This window comes from Lycorma delicatula, chromosome 1, assembly GCF_047948215.1.
Source record: "Lycorma delicatula isolate Av1 chromosome 1, ASM4794821v1, whole genome shotgun sequence".
Lineage (NCBI taxonomy): Eukaryota > Metazoa > Arthropoda > Insecta > Hemiptera > Fulgoridae > Lycorma > Lycorma delicatula.
Genome location: NC_134455.1, coordinates 247374698 through 247402493, shown reverse-complemented (window position 1 = coordinate 247402493; position 27796 = coordinate 247374698). Strand labels below are relative to the sequence as shown.

The following is a 27796-nucleotide window of genomic DNA, read 5'->3' as shown; positions in this document are numbered from 1 at the left end:
ATTTGTGATTGTTTTTAATATGGATTTTATTGAATCATAATGTTTACTGGGTTTATAATTTTATAACATCGGTTGAATACTAGTAAAGCCTCTTTCAGGAATTGCAATTGTACGTTCTACTGATTCTTTTTGCTAAAAAAATGCATTGAAAAAGAACGAATTTCCTTATTTGAAAAAAAATTTACCACAACTTCCTTGTATTTTACGGGGTTCACTTAAAAATATATTTTACATTTAACTTGTTTTAAATAAAGAAGTGATTTAAGACAAACGAAATAAGGAAATAAAACAAATAAAATTATTTAAATTCCAATTTTCAGCAATCCAAAAGAAGCCATTTAAAAAACCATTTCGTTCACTTAGGTTCCATGGTTGTGAAATCTTAACTTATTTTTAACCATCAATAAGGTAAAAACAAAAAAACAAACAGTATGTGTTTGTGTACACGAGAATTAATGTGTGTGTATGAGAGTCAATACTGTACTGTCATACTGCTCATATTCTTTCATGAGATAATAACTTTTCTGGCATATTAGAAACGTATTATGTTTAGACTCCACTTCAAAAATTTATTAACGATGGATATAATATACTAAATATTAAAGAAAATTTACCCTTTAATAAAATAAATCAGCCTAAACAGTGCACTTATATAGTGCTAGTGTTAATAATGCATAATGTAATTGCGATTAGATTTTTAAGGTCAAGAGCCTATAAGTGATGACGAGTTTATGGTGGACAGTGGAAGTTAAAATTTTCACATTATGTAATACACAGGAACTTGAAACGAAGAACATTAAGTTTTATTTATTATTATCACTTTCATAAAGTTTAAGGTAACTCAGCGATCGAGCACTTGATTTTCCTCATGGCAAAACCTCAATCGGCGTTTCACATTAAAAATCGACAAATTCTTAACAAATCGCCTGCCATTACTTTCAATTGACTTTTTCTATTGATTGCTACTACCTTACAGCCTTGGTCATCGGAAGAAGAAGAGGAAGAAGAAGGAAGACCCTCTACTCGACCCAACATCACGGACAGAAGTCCGGAAAAGAGCCCAGCAGAGATGCGTCCCGAAAGGCAGCCATCACAGAAGTGGATGAAGAGCTTCTACTCAACCTCTCCCTTTAAAACTTACATTTAAATTAACTTAAATCAGCAATTGCGACTCCTCCGGAGGAGGGGGCGCATTGATCTCTCCATACAGTTAGTGCCCCGTTGTGGCGTATTCCTGCTAGCCTATGAAGCGTTAGCACCGAAAGGACTTCAGTAGACGGTCTGAAGGGGAATTACGTCGGGAGAACAGGTTTCATAAGCCTAGCCTTCCGCGGTCGGCCCATAAAATGGGTTTGATAACGCTAGTTTAACAACGGATTGGAATGTAATTAAATCCGTCCTTAAAAACACAAAATATTAAATAAGACAAAAATTGAAAAATTTGACCCGTCACCTAAACCTTTTTTTAAAAAAACACGCCCGTTAGAATCATCCAGCAGCAAGGGACTCTGTCCAGGTTCTGCGATCCGTAGGGAGAATCTATAAACTCCCGCCAACTTTGCATTCCATTTCATTCCTTACAGCCATTCTCGGCGTTTGCGTTCTGATTAAAAATGGATCTTGGCCTAATGGATTTGAATTCATAGCGTAACTATGTTACATGTTTCACTATATATCTTTCGTAGTCGCTTTGGTATTTTTAATAAAACCTAAACAATGCCGAATTGAAAATGTAAGTAATTAAGTACTTTAACATGATTTCACATGTCTAAACTTATTCTACAATTTACATTACGGAAGGCTCAGGTTGGCAAGATTTAAAACAAACATTTTTAATTTGACAAGATCGTTTTCTTATCACTGTTTGTGAGTTTCTTAGAATTTAGAATCAAAGAAACCTACATAACACAGAAAATGTGTGCACCTTACTACATTCACATTTTGACTCGAGTCTTTTCACCAAGATATGAGATTTATCAGAAACGTTTTTCGTTAATATCGTTGAGCTTTTTCTATCGTTACCTTCCTACCTAAAAAATATTTCTATTTCGTCAATATGGTTTTTGACCCTGACTACTGTTTTTTTAAATTTTTTTTATTTATTATTTTTCTTTAAATCTCTGGAGTTATTTCAAATTGGATTATCATTTCTTTTATTGAATGTTTTACTTCTTCATTAGAATTTCATCCCAGGTCTGACCCCTACAGGTTACCACCACTTAGATATCTTATGGGTACAGGTGGTAGTATAGATTAATGCATTCGTTCGCGAGTGTATGTACGCGTATGTAGATAATTCTAAATCACGCAACCTATGATTTAACTTGCTATGCCCAGAACATATTATATATTTGTTGAATACATCATTATTGATTCAGCAACTTATTTTAGGGGCTTAATTTAATGTCTGCAATCATACTGTACTTATTTTTTCAGATGTCTTTAGTCTCCTTACCAAAACACCGAACAATGGATCATAAACTTCAGGATAACAACAGTATTCAATTACAGACAACTAAATCTGCTAATCAAGTAAGTACGTGAATATATTTTCCGAACTATAATGTTTACTTACTTTTTATGACAGGTTTCAGGCGTAACTTACAAAGTGGAGAAAAAAAGCTTTCAATATAGAAAAACATTGTGATTTTTACCACAAAGTTTCCATTTTAATTAAATTAATTGACAAAAAACTTTATTAAACAAATTACTAAAGATAAAATTTTTAATTTAAGGTAATTAAGAGATTTTTTTTTAATCTAAGGTTTTTTATTTTTAAAGTAGTTTAAGGTAATTATTTATTTAATTTAATAAATTATTAAACGATTCTATTTCGATTTTTTTTAATACCGTATTTTACCTGAAGGTTTTTCAACTAAATTCAAATCTAAATTTAACCTAACCCAATTTTTCTTTTTGGTTTTTGAGTTTAGTACGTGAACTGTGTCCAAGAATGTTTTCATCGGATGTTATTCATTAGCTTTCTTCAATATCTCTTCTTACGAGTGATGTTTCTTGTTATCTAAACAAATTATACATACTACCAGTTTAAAATGAATGCAATCTGAAATCGAGAAAAATGTCTTCAGAAAGACCAAACATTTAAATAATCTAATTAACAGTTTTTTCCATTGAAAACAATGGTTAAATTTCTTTTGTTTTTGGGGTTGTGGTAACAAATTTCCACTTTTCCAACATCTGATAGCTTATTTTACCACCTTGTAAAATGAAAAGATTGTAGAATTCCTATCAAAAAGCCATAGACATTATTTAGAAAATTTTAAGTTGACATTAAGCAGTTAAGCTTTTCGATGTAAATTTTTTCTTAAAATATAATAGAAATAAAAATAATAAAAAACTTAATATGAGATTTAGTTGAAAAGATATTAAGCCCATTCCAATTGTGTTTGGAACTCTCTTTTTCTGTTTTGCCTCCGGAACCACTGTAAGGTATTATTTCAGAGGATGAATGAGAATGATATGTATGAATGTAAATGAAGTGAAGTCTTGTACAGTCTCAGATCGACCATTCCTAAGATGTGTGGTTAACTGAAACCTAACCACCAAAGAACACCAGTATCCACGATCTAGTATTCAAATCCGTATAAAAGTAACTGCCTTTACTAGGATTTGAACCTTAGAACTCTCGACTTCGAAATCAGCTGATTTGTGATGACGAGTTAACAACTAGACCAGCCCGGAGGGCAATTAATGTATACAAACGTTCTACTCGTTTTCCGGAAAGTTTTGTCTTTCAGCTCACTAAAAATATTAGTACAAAATATTATTAGTGCAGTATCGCCACGTCCGGAATATGTCACCACGTCCAGGGAGGCAACAGCTGTACATAAGTACAATACATATAGCTAGCTATGGGGATTCCGAATGCTTTCCTCGGAAATTAAAATTTTCTTTTATAACTGATTTCTCTCCACAGGTCACTATAAGGACTGGACTTTTCGGCCACCTGCACATCATTCATAACTGAAAAATATTTTGGATAGGGACTTACACCATCCTTAGAGCTGGCGATGTGGTCGCCAGGATCGACGTAATTGCAGGGCATGGGAGGGCTTTCAGAGCATGGGAGCCCTGAAACCTTTGTTGGTGAGTAGGAGAATGAAGTCAGTGCAAAAGATTGTGCATCCGCTCTCAGTCAAAAATTAAGTCGGTTCTACCAGAGTACCGAGTCGGAACTCCAGGGTTGGTAGACCAGAACCGGGGGGGGGGGGGTTACATTCCTCTAGTGCTGCCAACCCTGGTAATAAATTACGGCGGCTAGCAACAGAAGAGATAAATTCATCATGCAGTTTGATAAATCTATCGTAACACAAGTTTCACATAAAAAAACCTCGTTCAGAACCAGCTGTATCGCCGGCAGCGAAACGGAAGAAGAATTTAGATACTGACAGAACTTACAGCGATTTGAAGAGTTGGCAGAGAACTGCTATCAAGAACTGTTTACCTAGATCTAAGTACAGTGGTTACAAAGGAAGAAGAAACTTTTGCGAGAGTAAGCCCTTTTTTTATCACTTGTGAAACAACTAGTTGAGCTGATAGCCCAGTAAAATAAACACGGAAAACTTTACCGGTCTGTACGTCGAGACAACCAACTAGATCCAGTCGCAGAAGATTCTTGTTTTAAGCAAAATAGGTGAGTTTACTGTACGCGTCTATTCTCACAGTGCAATACCTAAAAGATGTTGGGGATTGTTGAGGCCTACTTACTTTTTCTAAACAGGAAATTGTGGAGGAGTTGTCACTACAGGTAGTAATAGCGTGTCGAAGTTTACCAAAAAATAAATGGCGAAGTTTTACTTTCTCTCTCTAATGTCCCCATATTTTACAGGCCTTCCCTGCCGAAAAAGTGCGCGTTTTTGTACACCGTCTGGATGTGTGAAGTTTCCTGTTGACACTCATGCTTCAGGTGCCAGAAATTTGGCTTCACCGCGTTTCGATGCAAGAGATCTCAAGTATGTGTGTGTGGTGAAGAAACTCATGACAGGAAACCAAGTAAGGATCCTTCCATCTGCGTTAACTGCAAAGGACAGCATTCATGTCGATCAAGGAACTTTCCTTTTTACAAAGACAAAATGACTGTTCAAAAAGTAAAAATCTTACAGAAGGTCAGCAATTTGGAAGCCAAAAAATTGTATTCAACCGCACACCAAGAACAACAACATATGTTCAGGCAGCGGCCACTATTCCTATACCAAGTGTTAATGTAGATCAGCTATTTAGTAACTTTGCTCCAAATTTGGCTACTACGATAGAGAGAATAATCGACAACAAAATGGAATCTCTCTCAAAAGGAAGCTTCGAGACCGTCCAAGTTACAAGCCACCAGTAAACGTTGTAAAGTAAAAGCAAAACCACATCAGAGTAGAACAAAAAGTAAGACAAACCTGAGACTAAGATACAGCTATATAGTCTATCACATGAGCTAATTATGAAATCTTTCGACCCCCCTTTGGAGGCTTTGAAAACATGTTCTTCTCAGGTGTTGTTACCACCTAAACCACGGAGATCGCTTAAAACCAAACTCCCAAAGGGAGCTGTTTATCCCTCTCCTTTGTGTCGTCTTTTATCTTTGCATCAAGTAGGATTTCGACAGTTCTATTCAAGCACTGACCCAAATGATTAATCTAGAGAATCCTATATATAACAGTTTCATCACTAGGAAACCTCTTTGATCTCCACAGGGCTTTTGATATGATTTGGCGTTAGGAATATCACTTCAACTACACGGGACTGTCGCGGCAATCTACCAGAATTACTTGGCAAGTACATGAAGAACACTACTTTTCAAGTACATTTATAATGAGTAATCTTCAGAAAAAAAGTTAAAAAATGGCATACCACAAGGCTTGTCTTTGAGCGGTACGTTGTTAATGATCGCCATCAATAAACTCATTTCGTAAAATATCAACCATTACTGGAAAAAAATCAGCAAAATCTTTTACGTCGATGATCTTGCATTCCTATATACCAGGAACAGTACAATTATGGTTACATATAAAGTGGTTAAGTATTTGCTAAGTATTCAAATTTTCAACAGAGAAAACGTGCTGCGTGTCCTATTTCGGAGATATATAAAACACTTTAGTGATTGTTCTAAAACTGAACATGGTGTTATTGGATGCTCTATATACATAAATGGTGAAGCTGGTTTATAGAAACCTCGCGATATGAACAGTGTTTTTACAGTGGAGCTCATTGCTCTACAGCAAATTTTCACTATACAGAACAATTCGGCGAAGAGAGGTTGCTTATATGTTTCGATTCTTTAAGCGCAATAACTACTATTCGGAACAAGAAAATTGGGGATCTCCTTATCGCAAATACTCTATCGATTGTGAATGTATTAAACCGAATAGGACAGCGATGTGTATGGACTTCACTGCAGGGCATGCTGATAACTCAAGAAAAGAAAGCGCAGAGGAAGCTGGCAGAATGGCAAAAATTTTGAGAATATGGATTTCTTATTCGTTCAGCAGATGCTAATAAAGTCTATCTAACACTATCTTAAACACGTGGAATAATGAATGTAGAAGACTAAATACGAAATCAAGTGCAATATAAATTACTATATATAAATGGAAGAGCGACGCGAAACTGACTGGCCGCGAAGATGTGGCGGTGTCCAGATTCAGAATTTAACCCACGCGAATAACAAATTCATAACCGGCGAAGAAAGACCTATGTGCTCTATACGTGATAAACTACTTACTCATTATCGTGTACGTGATAATGCTTACTTGTTCAGCATCTGCTGGAAGAGCGTACAATGTATGAAAATCTCAGAAAGAGGTACGAACTAAGAAATAATGTTGCTGTGATTTAGAAAATGGCAAAGGAGAAAAAACTCCTTCCTTGTTGCTTACCTAAATGCCATCAAATTACTAAAATGTTTGTAAGCCGTCGACGAAGTCAATATGTGTTATGTTTGACTAAGAATTGTCTATATGAAGGCACTTTAGACCCGAACATAAAGTTTCAAATTTCCATGATATGTCCAACCATTTTTGTGTATTTTATTTTTCTGTGTGTTTAATATTTTAATTTTATTTTAAAGGTCAGGGCTCTTTAAATCCTGTACATATTATATGTGTACGTTTTGTTGAGATATCCCCTGTTATTTTTTTTATTAAAATATACCCTTACATCTGATGATCTTGCTGGTGATTTAATTTATTTTTTTAAACAATGTGTCGAGGACTGACCCTGACCTTCGAAGTCAATGGCCATATAATGCAAAAAAAAGTGATGATGATAATAATATGCATCAACACATTATTAATTGTGTAATGTTATATAATATTATTTATAATGTTTAAATAATATATAATATTAAACTGCATATTTATATATATTGGGTAGCTTTATTTTTCTTATCGCTGCTAAAATCTGATTGAATAGGGTGATAGACAGTACATATAAAAAGGTTTTTGGCCAGGGTAATAACGGTTTTGGTGACACTACCTTGTACTACAACGGTTTGTTTAAAAACGAACCATAATTTTAAGACAGTAACTCTTAATTATCAGACTGAAAATGCTGTCCTTAACTTATTTAAAAATATCATCGTTTAGTTTTCTTTCTTTCTATATTATTTTTCCTTCTTATCTTTAGTTTCCTTTACTTTATACAATACAAAAGGTTGTAAAACACTTGTGCCTTATGTTTAAACAGTAATTTGTGACTGCCGAAGGACCATTTATAAGCTTAATAATATGGTAATTTTGATCTTCATATATTATAAAGATGGACCTCTTCGTAAATATCTGTTTGGCTAAAAAAAAAAATATTAATAAAGTTCTGGCCAAAAGGTACAGCCTACTTAATTTTTAATTTTAAATTTGTACCTTTTTTCAGTTTGGTTTTATTTTTAGTGAAGTTTTTAAAATTCTTTTCCTCTAAAGTAACGTAAAAAGATATTAATTCATATTAACAAGGAATTCTTATAATTAATGTAGACTGTATATCTTTTTTAATATTCAGGTCAGCACAGTAGTACTCTATGGCGTACCAATAGTATCTCTGGTTATAGAAAATCAGGAACGATTGTGTTTAGCTCAAATTAGCAATACATTATTAAAGGAATTTAGCTACAATGAAATACATAACCGCAGAGTTGCACTCGGAATAACCTGTGTTCAGTGTACTCCAGTTCAACTGGAAATACTTCGACGAGCAGGAGCTATGCCTGTTTCATCTAGACGATGCGGTAAGTAAACAGTGCATTCCATTGATAGTCATGATTTCTGTATCTTTAAAGTTCTTCTGTATAAAAGTCCTAAACTGAAATAGTCAGGTTGGACGACTGATAACTGGTAATTATGAATAAATTAAAACTTATATTTTTTTAAAATAACTTTCATGTTAATGAAGACATACGCAGTCATATGTATTATATAAAAAAATGTATAATATAAATAATTGTTACATGTATTATAAAAGTGACACATATTATAAATCGGTAACAGGTAGGCCCGTCACAATTTTTAGAAGAACTTTGTAAAAATAAAATTCATAAAACATATAACTTAACCGATAATGTAGATTAACTTATTTTTTGAATTAAAACATTAGATAGGGAAAACAGGTTTAATTAGGGAACGTTAGTTTCCAAATAAATTTCACTGTTATCAACTAAACTGCAGGGAAGGAATCCAAATTAAATAATAATTATGAACTGTCGATAAAAAGTAGTTTTGATAAAGTTACGATTATCTGATAAAAATATCTGTTTCTACAATTCACTTCTTTGCTATAGATTTATATCGTTTCATCTAAAAGTAATTTGGTTTCTTTTCTAGAGACTACATTATTTTCTTGTAACTTAATCGAGAAATAAAAAAGTTGTTGAAAATAAGTTGATAAAATACACTCTTATATGTTTGTATGTATTCATTTATTCCGTGCTACTCATGTAATAAAGGTACAGTAAATATCGTTTATAGTGACCACCAAGGAACCGATGATTTGAGGTCATTGTAACCGATAGTCACAATAACCGATGTTTAGGTAGCTTAGTGGTACTACTTTAATATGCCACCTACACGGGTATTGTAATACAGTAAAATAATAATCATTAAAATTAATAATAATAATAATAATAATAATTTACTTCCGTAATAGAATAATATTAAAAAAATTATGCAATAATAAATACAAATACGGTACAGTAATAAAAGAAGATAAAGAAAAAGTATAAAAAATATTTTTTTCTGCAAAAAGTTGGTTATTTTGCTTTGTTCTGAACATTTCCTGATGTAATATAGTTTTTGAAGATTCTTTTCTAAATCAAAACAAACACTCTTTGTATTTTCATTAGCTATTTCTGTAAAAATGTTAAACCGGCAAATGGGTTTCATTGCCGTTAAAACTTCTGGAAGATTTGGCTCTTCCAAACCAAAAAAATTGATTGTTATTATCTACGTTATTTGTACTAGTACTGAAGCCACTACATCATCAACTGTTACATATTCATGCGTCCCTAAATTTTTGTCAACTTCTTGATAATCTACAAACAATGCATCTGACAACGATTGGTTTTGCAGACTATTGCCCCTTTCCGCTAAAGATTTTTCTGCGACGTCAGTAATTTCGCCAGCCTATAGTAAAAATCCTGCATGTCGAAATCAATTTTTTTACAGTTCACGGAGAAAACTCATTCCATGATCTTTCTAACATAATTATCCAGAGTAGTTATTTGTGTTTCGCTTTTTTGATCTAAATCCTGTATCATTTGTAAAATTAGGTGTTTTTTGTAGTGGACTTTTACCGACGTTGATCACGCCTCGATCTAAGGGCTATAAGACTGCTGTTGTTTTCTGTGGTAAGAACACTAACTTTATACAAGAAAGATTTTCAACGTGTTGATGAACCGGACAGTTGTCAATGAGCAGCTGTATTTTGTCATTTTCAATCTTTAATTCACGGTCCATTTTCGTAACCAAGACGTAAAGATATCATTTGTCATCCAAGCTTTCTTGTTACTTTCGTACATAAAGGGAAGCGATATCAAATGTTTAAAACCTCGGGGTTTAGGACTTTTCCCCATAACCAGAAGTTTTTTTGTCATTCCAATCATAATTGTAGCAGCAATTAGTACTGTTAGTGTTTCTTTGAAGATTTTCCCCCAGAACACGTTTCGCCTTTAAACCGAAGGATTCTTTCTGGCTTCAGTTAAAAAAAAAAAAAAAAAAAAAAAAAACAGATTTATCAGTAATATAGACTTTTTTGTCCTAATAACCGTATTTTAATTTTGACCAAAGGTTTCTAGCAATTTTTCTGACACACCGGTTGGAGCTGCTGCGACCTCACCGCTTATTCTCCCTGACACAATATCGTGACGCTGACGGAACTGCTGTATCCAAGCTGAAGTTATTTCACGGGGTTTATCGAATTTTTCAGAAAAATTGTTCGCCTTAGTTTGGAATACTGGGCCGCTAATAGGGATTTCACTAGCCTTCTTATATTTAAACCATTTATCTTTTTTACTTCTTCAATCTTTTTTAATTTTAGTACTTAAATATCATCATTTTTTAAGTTATGGTGTATAGTATGTTCTTTTATCTTATTATTTACTCGCAGAATGTTTTTAATTTGCTCAATGAACCAACAAATTATGATATATATATATATATATATATATATATATATATATATATATATATAAATAACAGAATATATAATATAGATATAAAAATATATTTTTTTAAAATAATTAATAAATATACAACTGAATTTAATTTTACAGAATATATTATCAAATACTTGTAATATTTTTCAGAAAATTTTCAAGGATGAGATTGAGAATTTAATCATATTTCTTGCTTCTCGTAAAAGTGTTCCGTTATTTTACCATGTAAGGTAAACTACAGAATTCTGCATTGAAATGCATTGATTTTTTCGTGAACTGATTTTTTTTTAAGTTTAGAAATTTTAAACTAAGCAGCTTATAATAAAATACTCAGTTTTAAGTAAGTTTTAAACTAAAAAAATTATATTTGAAACAAACAGTTTTGTAGGTAAAGAAAACGTATACGTCAAGGAAGATATTTTAATAAGTATAACTAAGTAAAGCTTTGCCATAAATTATAAGTTGCAAATTTAATCGAATTGTACAACTGCAGTTCATAGTTGGACAGTGAAGAACTTAGATCAATGAAATTTTCTATCCCTGTCTGTCTTTGAACACGGTCATTTTTTGTAACTCCATTTATTAGACTAGAATTAAATAAAAAGATTTTAAGTACGTGGAAGATATAAATGAAACGTTTGAATCCGATCATTCGCAATCAATCATTATTTAAAACCGCGTATAAGTTCTCGAATTGTAACTACTATAATCGACTATATTAATTTAAAAAATATATCGGACTAATCGATAGTTCCCAAACGGCCAACGATATTAGTGTAATGAAATTAAAAGGATTTAGTTATAAATTTAATGTTTTATTTGTATTTTTAAGGTATGATAACACGACGGGAGGCCGAAAGGTTGTGTAAATCATTCTTAGGAGATAACTCTCCACCAAGATTACCTGAAGATTTTGCTTTTTCCGTCCATCATGAATGCGCATGGGGATGTAGAGGATCTTTCTTACCTTCAAGATATAACAGTTCAAGAGCAAAATGTATCAAGTGCGCCGTATGCGGACTGTTTTTTTCACCGAATAAATTCATTTTCCATTCTCACCGAACAGGACCTACAGCAAAATACATACAGCCAGATGCTGCTAATTTTAATTCTTGGAGAAGACATATGAGGTTGAGTGGTTCACCTCCAGAGGAAATTATTCACGCCTGGGAAGATGTCAAGGTATCTATAATTAAAATCCATAAAAAAAAATTAAACAAATAATTACAGTATTATAGCAATGTCGTAAACTTTAATTATCGTCTATGAAAATTATAACAATTACAGTGATTCTATAATTAATCAAATTCTTATTTTAATAATTGATTATTGATGATAACGTAGACTAATAATTCTAAGCTTAAAAATAGTTTTGAGATTGCTGCCCACATTAATGATTTGTCAACTATTTTAGATTAAAATGTTCAAGTATTAGGTTAGTTTAATACAATGGAAAGTGCTGCGTGAAACTTTTGAAATAAGATCGTTCATAAGACCTTCAGAAGTGATTAGGCCGGTGTGCTCAGGTAATTGCTGAACAAATAAACTATTAGGTTTGCTCAAAATAAAACCAATAAATTATTACAAAAATTTATTTGACTATGTATTTTTAACTTTTACGTGCTATATTAATCTTCATACATTGTCAATAAATTTTTTTCTAGTATATAAATGTTTATTTTTCAACATTAAATTTTATTTTTATTGTTTTCTTGACGTGCTTTCCCTAATCGTTAATTTTATCTGTTGGCATAATTTCTTTATGATTTGCTATCGAAATAGGTCATTTTTCTATTTTAAAAGTAATTGATCGAAAGTAAATATAACTTAATTGTATATTCCTTTGAAAGAACATGTGATAAATACACAGTCGTTCCATGGAGATTTTTTTAATAAGGAGAAATATCTGTCTCGACCCTCAGCAAATTATTATTATTCACATGTTTTGTTATAAGTAGGTTACCTAATATGTCTAAATATTTACATCTTTATTTTTGTTTATAGACATGTTAAGGAAAAAATTGAATTTATTGTAATCCAAATATATGAAATCTAATTTTCTAAATAAGTACAATATTACAATTATTGTAAAGGATTATTGTATCGTAGCAGGTACAGAAGTACAGAGTAATATGATTATTAGTATTTCTAGTTATAACCTACAAATTATGAATAAAAGATAACTATTGGTAAAAATTATGAAATAAAATTAGAGTAAAAATCATTAAGACAGTTTCATTATTATATTGTTCACATATTTCTTTACACAGCAACTGGAGACAAATAAAAAAAAAAAATAAATTTCGAATTGCATTATTTGGATCACTCTCAAAGGATAATTAAAATTATTCTGCCCAGCAAGTATTTTAAAAGAATGCACATTGATAAAGGCCCTAAAATCGAAAATCGATATCGTCTTTACAATCTAATATAAAATATTGTTAGGAATCAATAAAATTTATATTCTAGTGTTGAGGACAAAATATCTGAGAAAATATTTTGGTGAAGTACCAGTTAGTTTTTATTTTGAGAGTCTGTTATACAACAAATAGTCATTTTTATATACTTCTGTAATATTGGTTACATGGCTGCCACTTTTATAGATTATTCGGCTACAACAAAAGATCAATATCAGACTTTAAAATTTGTTGACCTCGTTACCATCATCCTGAGATTTTTATGATTTTTAATTTTTTTGTTGTTAAATTGTTGTTATAAATTCCAGAGAAACTATTTGAATCGAACGAATGAACATCAGTTCGAATTTTATTGCGCGCGTTTTATACAAAAAGTATCAAAGTAAGGATTTTAATGGATCGTCATTATTATGATTAAAAAATTGTGTATTCTATTATTTTAGCCACTAAAGAAAGGAAATTAATACTTAATAAATTTTTCAAAACAAGAAAAAAGAAAAGAATTCTTTTTTATCCGGTCGGCAAAGTATGGGAGTTTACCTTTCCCTCGCCAACATTTTCTTACGACTGTCTCGTGTCTCTTAGCGATTAAACCTTTCCCTTATATTTTGTACTCTTTTCTGTGTTACTCACAGGCAAATCAACAATTTTAATTATGAAGGCTATGCCAAAATATTGTTTCAGGCAATGTTCAACGGGGGAACACGGAAGCGTCTACTTGCTTCTGCTACCAGCGGAGACCAAAATAAAACATCTTCTGCCAAAACTCAACAAAGTCCGGAAATTCCAGCATCACCATTTCCTTTACCAGCGCCTCCTCCTACGAGAGTGCCACCGCTGCCACTAGTCATGGATTACGTTTGGCATCATACAGGAATTTATCCAGGTACATTATAAAACAATGCAATCTTTAATCTTTATAGAATGGAAAGAACGGCATTAATAAGTTAAAAGGGAATCTCAGAAATGTTCTGTTTTGGTCACATGATTGCATAGTAATGCCGATTTTCTAAGGAAGGAAAAGATATCCCATTATTTGCTTTTGTAACTGAATTTTAGAAAACATTTGACCAATATTTTTCTTATACTCTGTTTATTTATTTAAGATAGTTTGTCCCTGACTAAACTGTTTTGTAGCAATTTCTTACATAGACTAAAATTTTATCATAGAGTTTAGAATATTAAACCGTACAATAAAACAAAATGCTGCAACTCCATGCAATATTTCATTTTTCAACTGCTCATTTTTCTGGTGTTTTGGAAATACCAGCAAAATTAGCCATTTGTTTCAGTAAAATTTTACCGACTTCAATAATTTTTAATCTTTATGCCATAATAACTTTCCTGATTTTTTTATCATTTAACCTCCCTCCTCTACAAAAAATCCTATAAAATGATTTTGTTAAGATAATAGCAAAAATCGTTTAAATCTGATTTTATCATACATGGTGTATTAATTAAACTTGCTTCTATTAATTTTTTAAATTAATTAAACTTGCATGCTCTATTAATTAAAATTTGTTATGTCCAACCAGTTTTCCAGCTACTTCTGGATCTTCGTGTGTGTGTGTGTGTGTGTGTGTGTGTGTGTGTGTGTGTGTGTGTGTGTGTGTAGGCGAATGCAATACCGGCTTGTCAGGCTTGACGTAGATACAGTGTATGTGTAAGTGTACATGTAGTCTTGAACAGACTCAGGTCGGCACTCCTAAGATTTGTGGTTAATTGAATTCCAACCAACAAAGAACATTGATATCCAAAGTCTAGCACTCGAATCCATATAAAAGCAACGGTCTTTATAAGCTTACCAGTTTCTATTTCTGTTTATTCAGCTCATACACTTTCTGATTTTTAACTTCTTTTCTTCAAAACGTTTTGGTAACGAAGAATTGAAACTTAGAACTTTGAAGTCTAAAAGGTATTTTTCCAAAGGGAAGTTGCTTGCTCTTTTATAATTAGTTTAAGCACGTGTGCTAATATGCCCAGACTATCGCAGTCATGAGGCTAATCTCACTTCCCTTTTAGCAAAAGGCATAAAATTCTCAAAGCTTTTGATCAATTTCCGTTCTTTTACTCAGTAACCTGACTATAGATCTTTCTCAGCAATTACCTTTCATTAATTTCTATAACTTTAAGGCTTACTTACAACAGAACACGTTTCAAGTACCTACCTTAGTTGCAGAGGATTTATAGAAGGATTTATAATAGCTCCAGATTTAAGAACGCATCCTTCCAGTGAAATCAGGAACATAATAAGTTTTTGAAATGTTTAATATTTATCGGTTTGTAGAAAATTAGTCCGGGTGAGAGTTTTAGATTATTTTGATCAGAACGAAAATAGAAATTCATCATAAAGAGCAATTTCACTGTGCCCATAAAAATTTCACAAAAACATATGGAGAAACACAAACATCAACAAAACTTTTAAAAGTATTTCTGTTAAATTTGCTTCTGAATGTTGCAAAAGGCTTTATTACTTGAGGTCAAAGTCTAGAATGTAGATCCTACTCTTTTAAATATAATAATTAAATAATATCATAATACTGAGCTTATGATTTTTAACGTTTATTTGTATTTTATGTAACACGTATGTGTTTTCGACTTATTATCATGAACTGTGTATGATTTTTTTTTTTAAGGAATGAAACACGGTGTTCCTTATTGCTTGCCATGGTTAACGCCATCACCATTGTTATTACCATCTCCAAATCCTGAGACAAAACTGCATGCTTCAGCTTTTAGACCGGTTTTCTCAACATCGAAAGAAGCTACCCCCCCATCTTCACCTGTACAAAGTGATGACGAAGAAACTGTCGATATAGAAACATGTCCGGAAGATGAGCTCAAACCGTGTTGGAATAATGACCAGGTAAAATCAATATAAAAACAAAATACTTGATAACTTTACTGGTATAATATATTATAAATTTGTATTATAATTATTATGTCTTTGATCGATTATTTAAAAAGTTAGAAGGAAATAATATACGAAGTGTTCTTTTTTTTGCGTTTTTTTTTAGTACATCGACTAATATATTCTATCTGAAAATGGTGATCAATAAAATATATATCATGGGATAAAAAAAACTACTTGTCATGGCGGGCTGGCATCTTGTAAATATAATGCTTCTTAAAAACTGACTTAAATATTGTAAAGGTGACGCACACTTTTTTTTACAAATTTACATGCAGCTGAGGAATATATATTTTCACTCAACAATTTAACAAGTTCCTTCCGTAAAAGGTGTAAAATAAAATGAAGTGTATTCCTTCCCATCAAGAGCGATTATTTTTCGGTTAAGAATCTTTTTTCTAACGATTGCAGCTCGTAGTTTCAGTACGGTACTTTTCATTTACTGAAATATATAACCTTATGAAAATATTTATTTTGTACATTTTTCATAAATGTCAGAGAAAATTAATACGATTACAAGTATTCCTAAAACGGTTCAAATGTATTTTAACGTTTTAAACTGGTATTATAACTGGTTAATTTCAACTGGTATTACGAGTGGATATTTCAACTGGTTAATTTTACGAGGAATTTATATACATATAAAAAGCTTCTACATTGCATTTGCCAGCAGTACAACTTTAGTAGTAAACTTTAACGAGTACACGCTATATGGCCATTTTCTCTCTTATTCTCGCTTTGTATTATACATTCACAAATGTGAATACTATTATAAATTTTTTCAAATAAACCTGAACCTGCTGAACATGATTTTTATAAATGATTTCTTTATTTCATAGTTCTGAAGAATTATGAAATAATAAATTATTTAATGAGCTTCGATAAATGTGGAAAATTCATTCTGATTCGCCGCTGATATTAAACAATATTGTCCGTAAGGACATAATTACCTTGCTTACGAGTACAATCAATTTTCCAGTTTATTTCTTTCGTTTAATTTGATCGTTACGTTAGATTGTCACGATGAGATTTCATTAATTCAAGGAAGGTTTCTTTTATTTATAAATACTTTTAAATTTTATGGTCAAGCTGGGATAATTTATTTTCAAAAAATGATCCTATTACAGTAGCTGAATACAAAAGGATTTAGATTGCGGAAGATCTTAATACTCAACGATCGTTAAGAGCGATATAAAATTTTTGTTATGTAGATTCAAGCTGTTATGAGACTGCCACAACTTTTTAAAGTGACTGAAAATTGAGAACTTGCACTTCTTGTAAATATTATAAGAACATATGAGAACAAAGGTATAAGAAATATGTACATATTTAATTTATAGTATAATTTTATAAACATTGTTTTTAAAACATAGTTTTATCTTAATGGGATGTGTAATTTTAAATACTTTTTTCTATTGAAATAATTTTGATAATTACGAAAAGTATTTAATCCCAAGTTGTCTGTAAAATTTCGATAGTTAAAAACTAATAAATTATGAGTATCTTTCCATAGCCTGATGTATTCTTTGGAAGAAGAGCACATTATTAGACTGGGAGGGAACGGATGAAAAAACTGGAGAGGAGAAATATATGACCTACATATATCTGCGAGGGTGGGGGGTGGTGGTGATTTTTGGCTATTGGACAGTGTTCAACAGTGAAGTAAACTTGTTCACTTGAATACACACAGTGTTTTTTTTTTGCGTGTGTTCTTAATATCTTGTAAGAATATTATATCAAACGAGGTTTAGACTTTATTTGATCAGTTACTTTTATTATTTTTATCGTGTTTAAAGTTATTAACTCAAAGCTAACAAATTTCTAAACCACTGATGAAGAAGCTAAGCTAAATATATTATTAGGTAGTGTAGATTTAGGATAATGTTCGGTTACTTTTCTTCATAGAATAATGAATTACATTTATTTATTTATCAGTTCCCTTAACAACTTTTTTTGGTCGGGTGCTGGCACCCAATTACAGTGAATGTTTTATTTTTTATCATGCGAATGAGACATTAATTTTTTTAATTATGAAGAATACCAGTCATTCGGTTCACCATGTTATTATTCTGCTATGGAAGTCGGCAGAGAGGCTGTAATTACCAATGTCTTTACCTGTTAAAAGTGTTTCAAAGATTAATATTTCTCTTAGAAGTATATGTTAACTGTGCAGCTATGGTTGTTGCTAGAGAATAATTATTTTTTTTAATTTAAATTAACATTATGAGGCAATTAAAACTAAAATTTACAGAAAAACAAACGAAAATTCTAGATAAAGAAATATGTATTCGTCGTATGTATGATGTAAGATTTCGATGTACATATGTAGACGTTGTCATCTCACATACACGTATAATAAAACAGTACCTTGTAAAAAAAGAAAATAACTTCAGAGTTAATAATATACGCATATTGCTGAAAATGGGAAAAAACTTTACTTAATTGTGTAAAGTATTGTTTTTAGAGATCCAAAAAATAATATTATTTACTCCTCTTAAAATTCACTCTTTAAGCTAAATTATATTTTACATTAAAAAAAATATTTAAAAAAAGTAAATATAATTTTTAGCAAATCAAAATATATTGAAACGTAACTTTCATCGAAAATGATAAAAATTACAAAATTTCTATCGGGTGCTGAGAGCAAATGAAAACGTAGAGAAGCTGATGAAAGTATAATTATCGAGTATGCATAGATCGCATATCAAACGTTACAAAAGTGAAGCATTCTGTTATTCGTACAGTTCCAGACAGTAAGCCTGCAAGCGCTTTGTAAATGTGTTCAACTTGACTTAAGCACAGTGAAGATTTCTAATTACAAGCACACTTGATGCTTTACTTCCCTACTTCTGTCTTCCCTCGGGAATCTAACGTTCCCATAGGAACACCCCCCAAAACCCTTATTCGTTTGCCACCCTCTTGAACCCCCTAAGGTCAGCCTCTGACATTTGACAATATTGTAAAGAAGAACCAATCTCTCCATGGCAGTTTTCCATCCCCACTTCTAACATATTATCCCTTCCCTTAATCATCTTTTCTTTATATTTACCTTCTTTACTGGCTCACTACTGCTTAGATCGTTGAGTGTAATAGATCAGTACAATTAACTTTTAAAGACTGTTATTTAGAAATTTTACGGTAAATGTTATCCAATGTTTTCCTGTTGTGCGAAAGGGAAAAATCAATTAAGGTTAATTAAAAGTCAGTTCTGATTTAATCGTTTTACATAGAGGAGAGACTGATTTAAAATAATCTCACTTAGCCCACCTATTAATTCTGATGAATAAAACAATAGCAACATTCACCACTTACACACACACACACACACACACACACACACACACACACACACACACACACACACACACACACGCACACACACACACGCACACACACACACACACACACACACACACACACACACAAATCGTACATAAAACCTGTGAGCACATGCGCATTATATAAATTATATAAAGCAGCCAATAGCGCTTTTCTCAACTGACTGGTTCAAAAAGCTGTAATTTCGTGTATTTTTGAATTAAAAATCTCCTCTGTTTATTCCAAAGTAACTCTGAACAAAGATTTGAGTTCCAAAGATTTGAGGAAAAATCTGCCGCCATTATTTCAAAATGTAAATTTGAAGCTCATTTATCTTCTCCGGTATGTGTGATTAAATTTCAATCAAATCAATTTTAAACTCCAATCAAATTAATCTGAATAGCCTTCCGCTAGCTACCCCAAAATTAAAATCACTATTAATGGATCGGCGCCCAATCAAAACATTTACATCGTAATTTATGGTGTGCGTAATATGTAGGCTCCTATACATAATAAAACTTATTTTTCTCTTATGCTTAATGATGTTGATCATTTTTGAGTCTTTAACTCCAATCTTCTTTCTTTTGATATTTATGCCATAATTTAGAGTAATCTAAATCGTTCTTAATAATTGTGAAAAATTAATTAACCTTTTTTTTGCCGTCGTTATTTATAGTCGAATCAAGGATTATAATCATCGGCGATTTAAATATGACTACACGATCGTAAATAATTAAATAATAAACACAAGAAACAATAAACACAAACTATAACAAGAATAATAAATGGGTAATAAATGTTGGAACATCACCACCAGTCTATTTACTCTGCTCATGCAGTATTCCATAAGGAAAGTAAAACCGCTTAATTAAGTTCTTCATATCACTAACAGATAGAAATCGCAACAGTTTTTTTTTTTTAAGTATTCCTTCTGGTTTTGTAAACATTTCACATCTGAACCGAGGTTTAATTGTTGTCGAGTAGACCCGAACATTGGGCAATCTATGAGTAAGTGGTTTACGGACCATTTTACATGGAGGACTTAGCAGCGAGAAATTATTTCACTGAGAACGTAGTTTAACACGGCCTGTTTTCATAAAGTCGCTCTTACATGCTAATTATAATCGGAAGCCATTTGTTGCCGCTCTTTTGGCAGACTTATCAGCCCATTCGTTCTCGAAGATGCTGCAATAGCCCAGGATCCATACAAACATCACTGTCTTATTTATTCTTGAGAGGGTATCGTAGATTATTTGGACGATGGGTTCAAAATCGTCTGCTGCTCAAGCTGCCAAGTACATTCATAGAGTCAGTTATTACCAGGAAGTTGTCGCCACTACGGGACTCGATAGCTCTCAAGATGGAGTAAATTGCATAGGCCTTGCAAAAGAACACAGAGGAAAAGGCACTAATTTTTTACATTATCTCGGTGTCAGAAAGTATAATAGAACAGCCACACTCGTCGGCCGAGACAGAGCCTTCTGTATAGATGTATGTGTGTAACCGCTGTACTTTATCGTCACCTCGCTAAATTGGTCTCTAGCAGATTGGTAACTTGAGTCCCGTTTCCGACTTCCAGACAATAAATATTCGATCTTTAGACATCTGCGCAATCAAGCAACGCCGCATCCTATTTCTTTTCCGAGAATGCTCGGAATAGGCAGGTGTAGTTCCTGAAGATAGCGAAGCAGTCAGAGGTTGAAAGGCTGAAGTAACGACTTCTTGCCCACGGGTTGTAGAGTGCGAGCGGACCTGGTCATCTGCCTCGAGAAGCTGGAGAGACGGACCTGCTGATCGCGTACTTGATACTCTGATATTTCCTCCTGTAATGTAATGGGAGTTCATAGGATTCCATTAGTAAACTTGGTATAGTGGTAGTGGCAAATGCTCCTATAATTATACGAATGCATAATTATAGGAGCATTTCATATTGTGCAAGGAGTCTAGTAAACCTTTAAGTTTTTCTCTCGCAGAGTCATACAGGATAGACCCGTATTCCAGCTTCAACAAAACAATGCTTCTAAATGTGTTCAGAATGATGTGATTGTCAGCACCCCAGTTTCAAGATGATATGAGTTTGAGAACATTAATTGTCCTTAGACATTATTAGTGTACTTGATGTGGCTCGAGAAAGTCAGTTTGTCATAAAAAATCACAACTAGAACTTTAATCTCGTTTGTTCCTTTTATCTCATCTTCACCTACGTTTAATTAGTTCATTTATCCTTGAAATCCCAAACTGCCTCGTTATTTACCGCTACTTTTTTACCTCATTCACTAGCATTTCCTGCAATAACTTCTTATTCGATGCTTTAGTATTTTAAAAATTCGAAGTGAACTCAGATTTGGAATTACTGTGAGTGGTTTATAGCTTTTGGGGCCGATGCTGACTCGATCATTAAAACGGTCACCTTCCTGAAGCTCATCGCAACATTCACTTAGTGTTTATCGTGCCAGCCTAGACGTTAAACAAATAGGTAAACATCAAATAAAAAGAATGCGTTTAAAAGAAGTAAAAAAAAAACCATAAACAATTTAATTGAAAATTATGTCTTTCCATTAATAAATATAAAAAGAAAAGTTCATAGTACAATATTTAAGTAAGATACAAAATAAGTAAGGAAGAGATTTTGGAATTCTGGAGCCTCTATACTTCATAAAAACACCATTGTCTCTTATAGGCCTATACTAATCGGTGTTATTTGAAATCCCACGCATGTTTCAGTGAGTAGCACGGCCCAGAGTTGAGATACGAGTAACCTACATTCACTGGAATTAGTCTTTGCCTCATATTTATCAGATTATGACTTCATGTGTTACATAATCGGACGAAATATCTGTGAGAAGAACAAAAGCTAGCAGGTGAAATATAAATATTCACTTTTAAAAATAAGTATTCGATAATACATATTATGCTGTAAAACGTACAATATAATTTTTAGTAGAATTCATAAAAAAGTTACCTATTTTAATGGGTACCATGATTCGACTTCCAGAAAATTTCGACATATCTTCGCGATTCACATCCCCCAGACCTTAAAGCGACCGTCAGCTCAAAAGTTTATATATATACATATTTCACTTTCTTGTGAACACGATAACTGCCGTAATTTTTCGCCAGTCACTTTCAAATTGTTCCTTACAAATAATTGACTCAAAATCTCTATCGCGTTTGTTAATGGCCAAAATCGGACCGTGAGGGTGGAAATGAGGTACATTTTTCGAAAAAAACAAAATATCGCTATAACTTTCTTATTAAGTAAAATATAGAATTCGTTTAAGTTCATACTATTATTTGGATAAGGGTCCAAAACTTATCTAAATAAAGTTTTTGATTATCACCAATCACTGGCCCAGGGGGTGGAAAAAATCAGGTTTCGAAGAAAAAATTCATACCTCCCTTAATACACAGTATAGAATCAATTTAAAGTCGTCGTTAGTCCTCTAAACATTACCTTTAACTTTTGTCTGAAACAACTTTTGATATGAACAACCCTTACGGCAAGGGATAACCAAAATATTGCTGGAATTGTAAGATGGGGCTTGTTGTATGTTAAATATGTGAAACTTTTTTCACATGCAACTTTTGTTGCACTACTCCGCGGCAGTGCAAGTCTGCTTCTTTACGCATAATAACATAACTGTCACATTTTTAATTCAGATAATACAGTGACTGAATAAAGACTGTTACGCGTCTTCCCAGAAATTCTACACGCAGATTTCGTTGTTTAAATCTATATAAAAAGTTTCTTCCAAATCCTTCGTCTTATCAGTCCGATTTAAAATTTCATCATCTACACTTAATTGAGCTCAATCATCCGGTAAGTACATTTCTATGATGATAAATTCCTAATATTATTTTTCGAGCAGAGAATAAAACAATATCATAAATTTAATAAGATTTTATTTGCCTTATTCCGAATTTCTCTGAATATCTTAATATCATCAAAAATACAAACATAATTCATAATACAAGAGGATAAGTAATTAAAAAGTAAATGAGTTATTAGAGGGAAAGTGATCGACTGAGGAACTCAGGATCGACTGAGGAACTACTACAAAATTAATTTTGTAGAAGTTATTAATATATAATATTTATAATTAATGTTGCTAATAAAATATTAACATAACATTATTTTAATTTTACATATTTTATTATCATTAATATGATGACAGTTAATTACAATTAGAACATATTTTTAGACATAACATTTTCTTTGTATTATGTACTGAAAAGAGCGTTACTACTCTTAATAGGATACTTATTTTACAGATAACCGCTGAAGTAAATTGTAACTCTTTTTTCGGAACAAATAATATTTTATAATTTTTATTTTCATCATAATGGTTGTTATCTTTGCTTAAATGAAGAAGAAAGTAAAAAAGTGAAAAAATAAAAACCTATCATTTTTAGAATTAGGCTGAATAAATTATTAATGAAATTTATGGACTGAGTATTCTTGTAACCTTATGAGCCTTACGGAAAATAAAAGTTTAATAAAGTTTCATTTTTTTTAATAACAATAATTATTTTGAAAAAAATATTTTCAGTCAATATTTAAACATTTTATATTTACAAAAAATTAATGTAAGAAAGATTAATTTAATAGACATAACAAAAGAGAGGATTTATTTTTTAAACAGAGTTTGCTCACGCGATTTAGTCGAGCTCTTGTATTGTATAACCTTTTACTATGATTATATCAATGTGTTTAGACAAGGTGTCATTCCATCCATAATTTACTGATGTCATGGACAAGGGGTTTCTGAAGGGTGGTCAAAAGGAAGGGGTGAATAAGGGACTAAAGTTGAGACACCAGCGCTTTTTCAACCCCTCTTCGTTAAACAATGGAGGTGGTGGTTGCCTTCCTCTTCGTGGGGATGTAGAGTGGAGGCTCTAGAGTCAACAGTACTTTAATGTTATCGATAGACAATGCCAATGACATCAACTTGATTGCCTAACAATCACAAATATCGCGTCCTAAAATGTGGCACTCACCTTCGCCATATTTAATCCAAAAATAAACAAGAAAATAAATTACTTCGAAATAAACGAGTACGAAAGGGGAACTATTATACTAGCGTAACGTTTTATACATTAAAAATGTATGTTTTCTATTCCTTGCAAATTAAATTAATTAAAAGATTGTACAGTTCAGTCGGGAATAAATATGGAGATTGCTTATTGATTAAAACGAAACCACTACTACTCCGACACTCGATTTCATTGATGTTATCCGAGTAAATAATTATACTTCGACGTATTAGTCCCCCTCAGTGAACAGAACCGAATGGTATTAAACAAAATTACTTCTTCTGTATTAGCGTAAACTAAATTATTCAGTTTAAAAATAAATAACAATCTTCATTTGTCACAGCACTTGTTATTTCAGCAACGATGATAACAGTACAAATGTTTAATGCTGAAATACTTTCCTCATAAAACTATGACAGTTTAATGGATTCAAATTTATTCAGTCAACGCCGTCTATTTACGATCGTGTATAAATAAATTTTAGTGACTACCTGTAATCAGATTATGAAAAATTTGGTAAAATAAATGATTACGAAATTATTAGATTGTTTTAGTACGATTAGAGTTAAAAAAAATATGTGTCATTTATATTGCAAGAACCCTGAAAGTCGTTCAGACTCGTTAAATCAAATTAGTTCGAATCGTTTTGACTTTTGTTATTTTAAAAGTGAAATAATTGGCAACAAATCACATCATATTCACTAATTTATTTAATATAATTATAACACTTTTCAAATTATTATAATATATGATGATGAATTCTTTTACGATGAATATTTTATTCGTCGACAGCATTCACTGATTATAACGAATTCCAAGATAATAAATAATCCAATAAAGATACTTAAACGACAATCCTTTTCCATTTTTATTGTCTAACCCGTTGAAATTCGGGTGATATTTAGCCATATTTACATCTTCTCTTTATTCTTTACAGAACTGGCTGTATTGTGAGCACCATTACTTTCTGAGAAAACAATTCTGATTTGTGCCTCATTTATCTCATGTAACTTATATCCACTCCGACCAAAATAAGAATCAGGAGAGGTACTGGAAAGAAATAAAGGAACATACCAATTACTATCTTGAAGCAGTTACTTATATATACAACGTCAGATTTATGAATCATTAATCGTTAGTGTTGCTGATACTCTTATTGACAAATAAGCCATCGCTATCAATCATTTTTTTTTCACTTTTCGAAATAATTCTAACGATTCTATTTAAATTTATATTAAATTTTCATAATTATTAATTTACTACTTCTAAACGATATTTAAATTTATGTCAATTATTTTTAAGGTTATAATTTCTTATTACTTTTATGATTCCTTGTAAATGATATTTTATGACTATATTGAATGCGTTTTGGTCACAGAACTCTTTAATAATACGATGAACTATGAAATATGTTTTAATATTTTTAGGATGCTTAGACAAAAATGATAAAACGTGATAAAGCGTTCTGTCGTTTCAGCGCTAGAATCGCAAGCATATTTATACACGATCAGAATATATATTGCCGTTCTGTAGTCGTCAAAATTGTACTACTTCATATATATTTCTAGCTTTTTAAACGAGTCTAATGATTTAATTCTTATAAACAATACGTACTTCATAATTCTACGCTCGCTCAACATTTCTGATTTTTTTATCATTTTAAATAAATTTACATATTTCATATTTAAAAAAAAATTAAGTAATCAAATCGAGAAAGAAAACATAATTTAAAACATAATATCGTTAATAATAATAAATAAAACATTTTTTTCGTTAGATAGCCATCGACTACTAAGGTTATTGTCCTCATCAGATTGTTTAAAAAAAGAATTAAATCACAAGTAGGATCGTCAGATGTAGGGTGTTTAGAGCTCTTACATTTTAATAAAAAAAAAAAATATCACACGAGACATCTAAACAAAACGCACACATATAACACTTACAAGGTTTAAAGGGTCCTGACATTTAAAATAAAACACAAAAATAAATACTAAAGTATTAAACGCATAGATAAACAAAATATACAAAAAATGATTGATATGTAAATTTAACAACTCTATATTCTGGTATAAAGTGCCTTCACACAGAGGATTCTGTCAAAAATAACACACACTGACTTCGCCAAAGGCTTACTGCAAATTTCTTAATAATTTGATGGCATGTAGATAAGCAAAACTTTTCTCCTTTGCCATTTTCAAAATCACAACAGTGTTATTTCTTCGTCCGTACCTCTTTCTGAAGTTTTCATATATTTTACACTCTACAGTAGATGCTTAACAGTAAGTGGTTTATCACTTACACGGCACATTGGTTTTCCTTCGCTGGTTATGAATTTGTTATTCGCGTGTGTTAAATTCTGAATCTGGACACCGACACATGTTCGCGGCCTGTCAGTTTTTGTCGCTTTTCCATTTATATGGAATAATTTTAAGTCCATTTGATCTCGTATTTAATATTGAGTCTTTAGCATATTTCCATGACATCAAATCATATCAAGAGTCCTCTGCAGATCAAAGAAGACAAAGTGTTTCCTAATGATCAAACTGTTGAATATAGTATTATGTAAATTGATAATTTGGTCTGTAGTTGAATGGTACTGTCAAAGTCTTTCTTGAAGCGAGGGTAAAAGACTTTCTTCTTAAAATTATCGAGTCGATTATTTATCATTTTTTCGAATAAAAGCATACGTCAAGGAAATAGGACAGGTAACTATTGCGATCGGTCAGTTTTTTATCTTTTCTTGCAATTGGGGCGAATTTATGCTTTCTTCCTTTACCGCGGTATAATTCCATCCCGCTATATCTGATTATATAATTCTAGCAATGTAAGTTTGATTATGACGTAATGTATTTCGTTTAGAACAGATGCTGTATTCCTGGTTTTCCTCTACACTTTTACAAATTCCTCTATTTTGTAAGGGACATTGTATGGAAAATTCATTTTGGTCTCAAAATTTAGATGACCCTTTTAGATGTTTTTTGTTTTTCAAAACACTCATCATAATTAGTCGGTTTTCTGGCTCTTCCGAATTGATTGGCTAATAATTTAACGATTTCATTTGGCGAATCCACTAGTTCATCAACAAATTGCAGGCAAGGTATGGGGGGAAAGTCTGCAGTTTGTCCACTGCAGATAGCCTTCATTTTCTTCCTCACTTCTGCCGCTGTTATATTTCTGCTAACAGATGACACGTATTGTTACCAGGATTGATTGTCTTTTTAATCTGTCATAAGTCTTTTGGCATGCGCCCTGAGCTTTTTTAAAGGCAATTAAATTTTTGGATATTAGACGTTTACTGAAAACGTTGTATGCCCTTGTACTTTCTTTTTATTGCTCCACTTATTTCATAATTCCACCACGGAACGGGTGGCTTCTGGGATAATAAAAACGTGTTATGTTATTCTCCCACTAATCAAAATTTTGAAAGTATATGCTGTAGATAATAACCTCCAGCGAACGATTTATTCT

At 31.9% G+C, this 27796-nt stretch overlaps 1 protein-coding gene across 1 annotated transcript in view; it reads left to right on the top strand.

The window, feature by feature from the left end:
- Positions 1 to 2469: 2469 nt before the first annotated feature.
- fuss (SKI family transcriptional corepressor fussel) overlaps positions 2470 to 27796 on the top strand; it is a 99414-nt gene continuing 74087 nt past the window's right edge. The window contains exons 1-5 of the mRNA XM_075354347.1: positions 2470 to 2532; positions 8002 to 8227; positions 11481 to 11830; positions 13750 to 13951; positions 15702 to 15931. Coding sequence (XP_075210462.1) covers positions 2470 to 2532; positions 8002 to 8227; positions 11481 to 11830; positions 13750 to 13951; positions 15702 to 15931 — 1071 coding nt within the window. The remainder of the gene's footprint in view (positions 2533 to 8001; positions 8228 to 11480; positions 11831 to 13749; positions 13952 to 15701; positions 15932 to 27796) is intronic.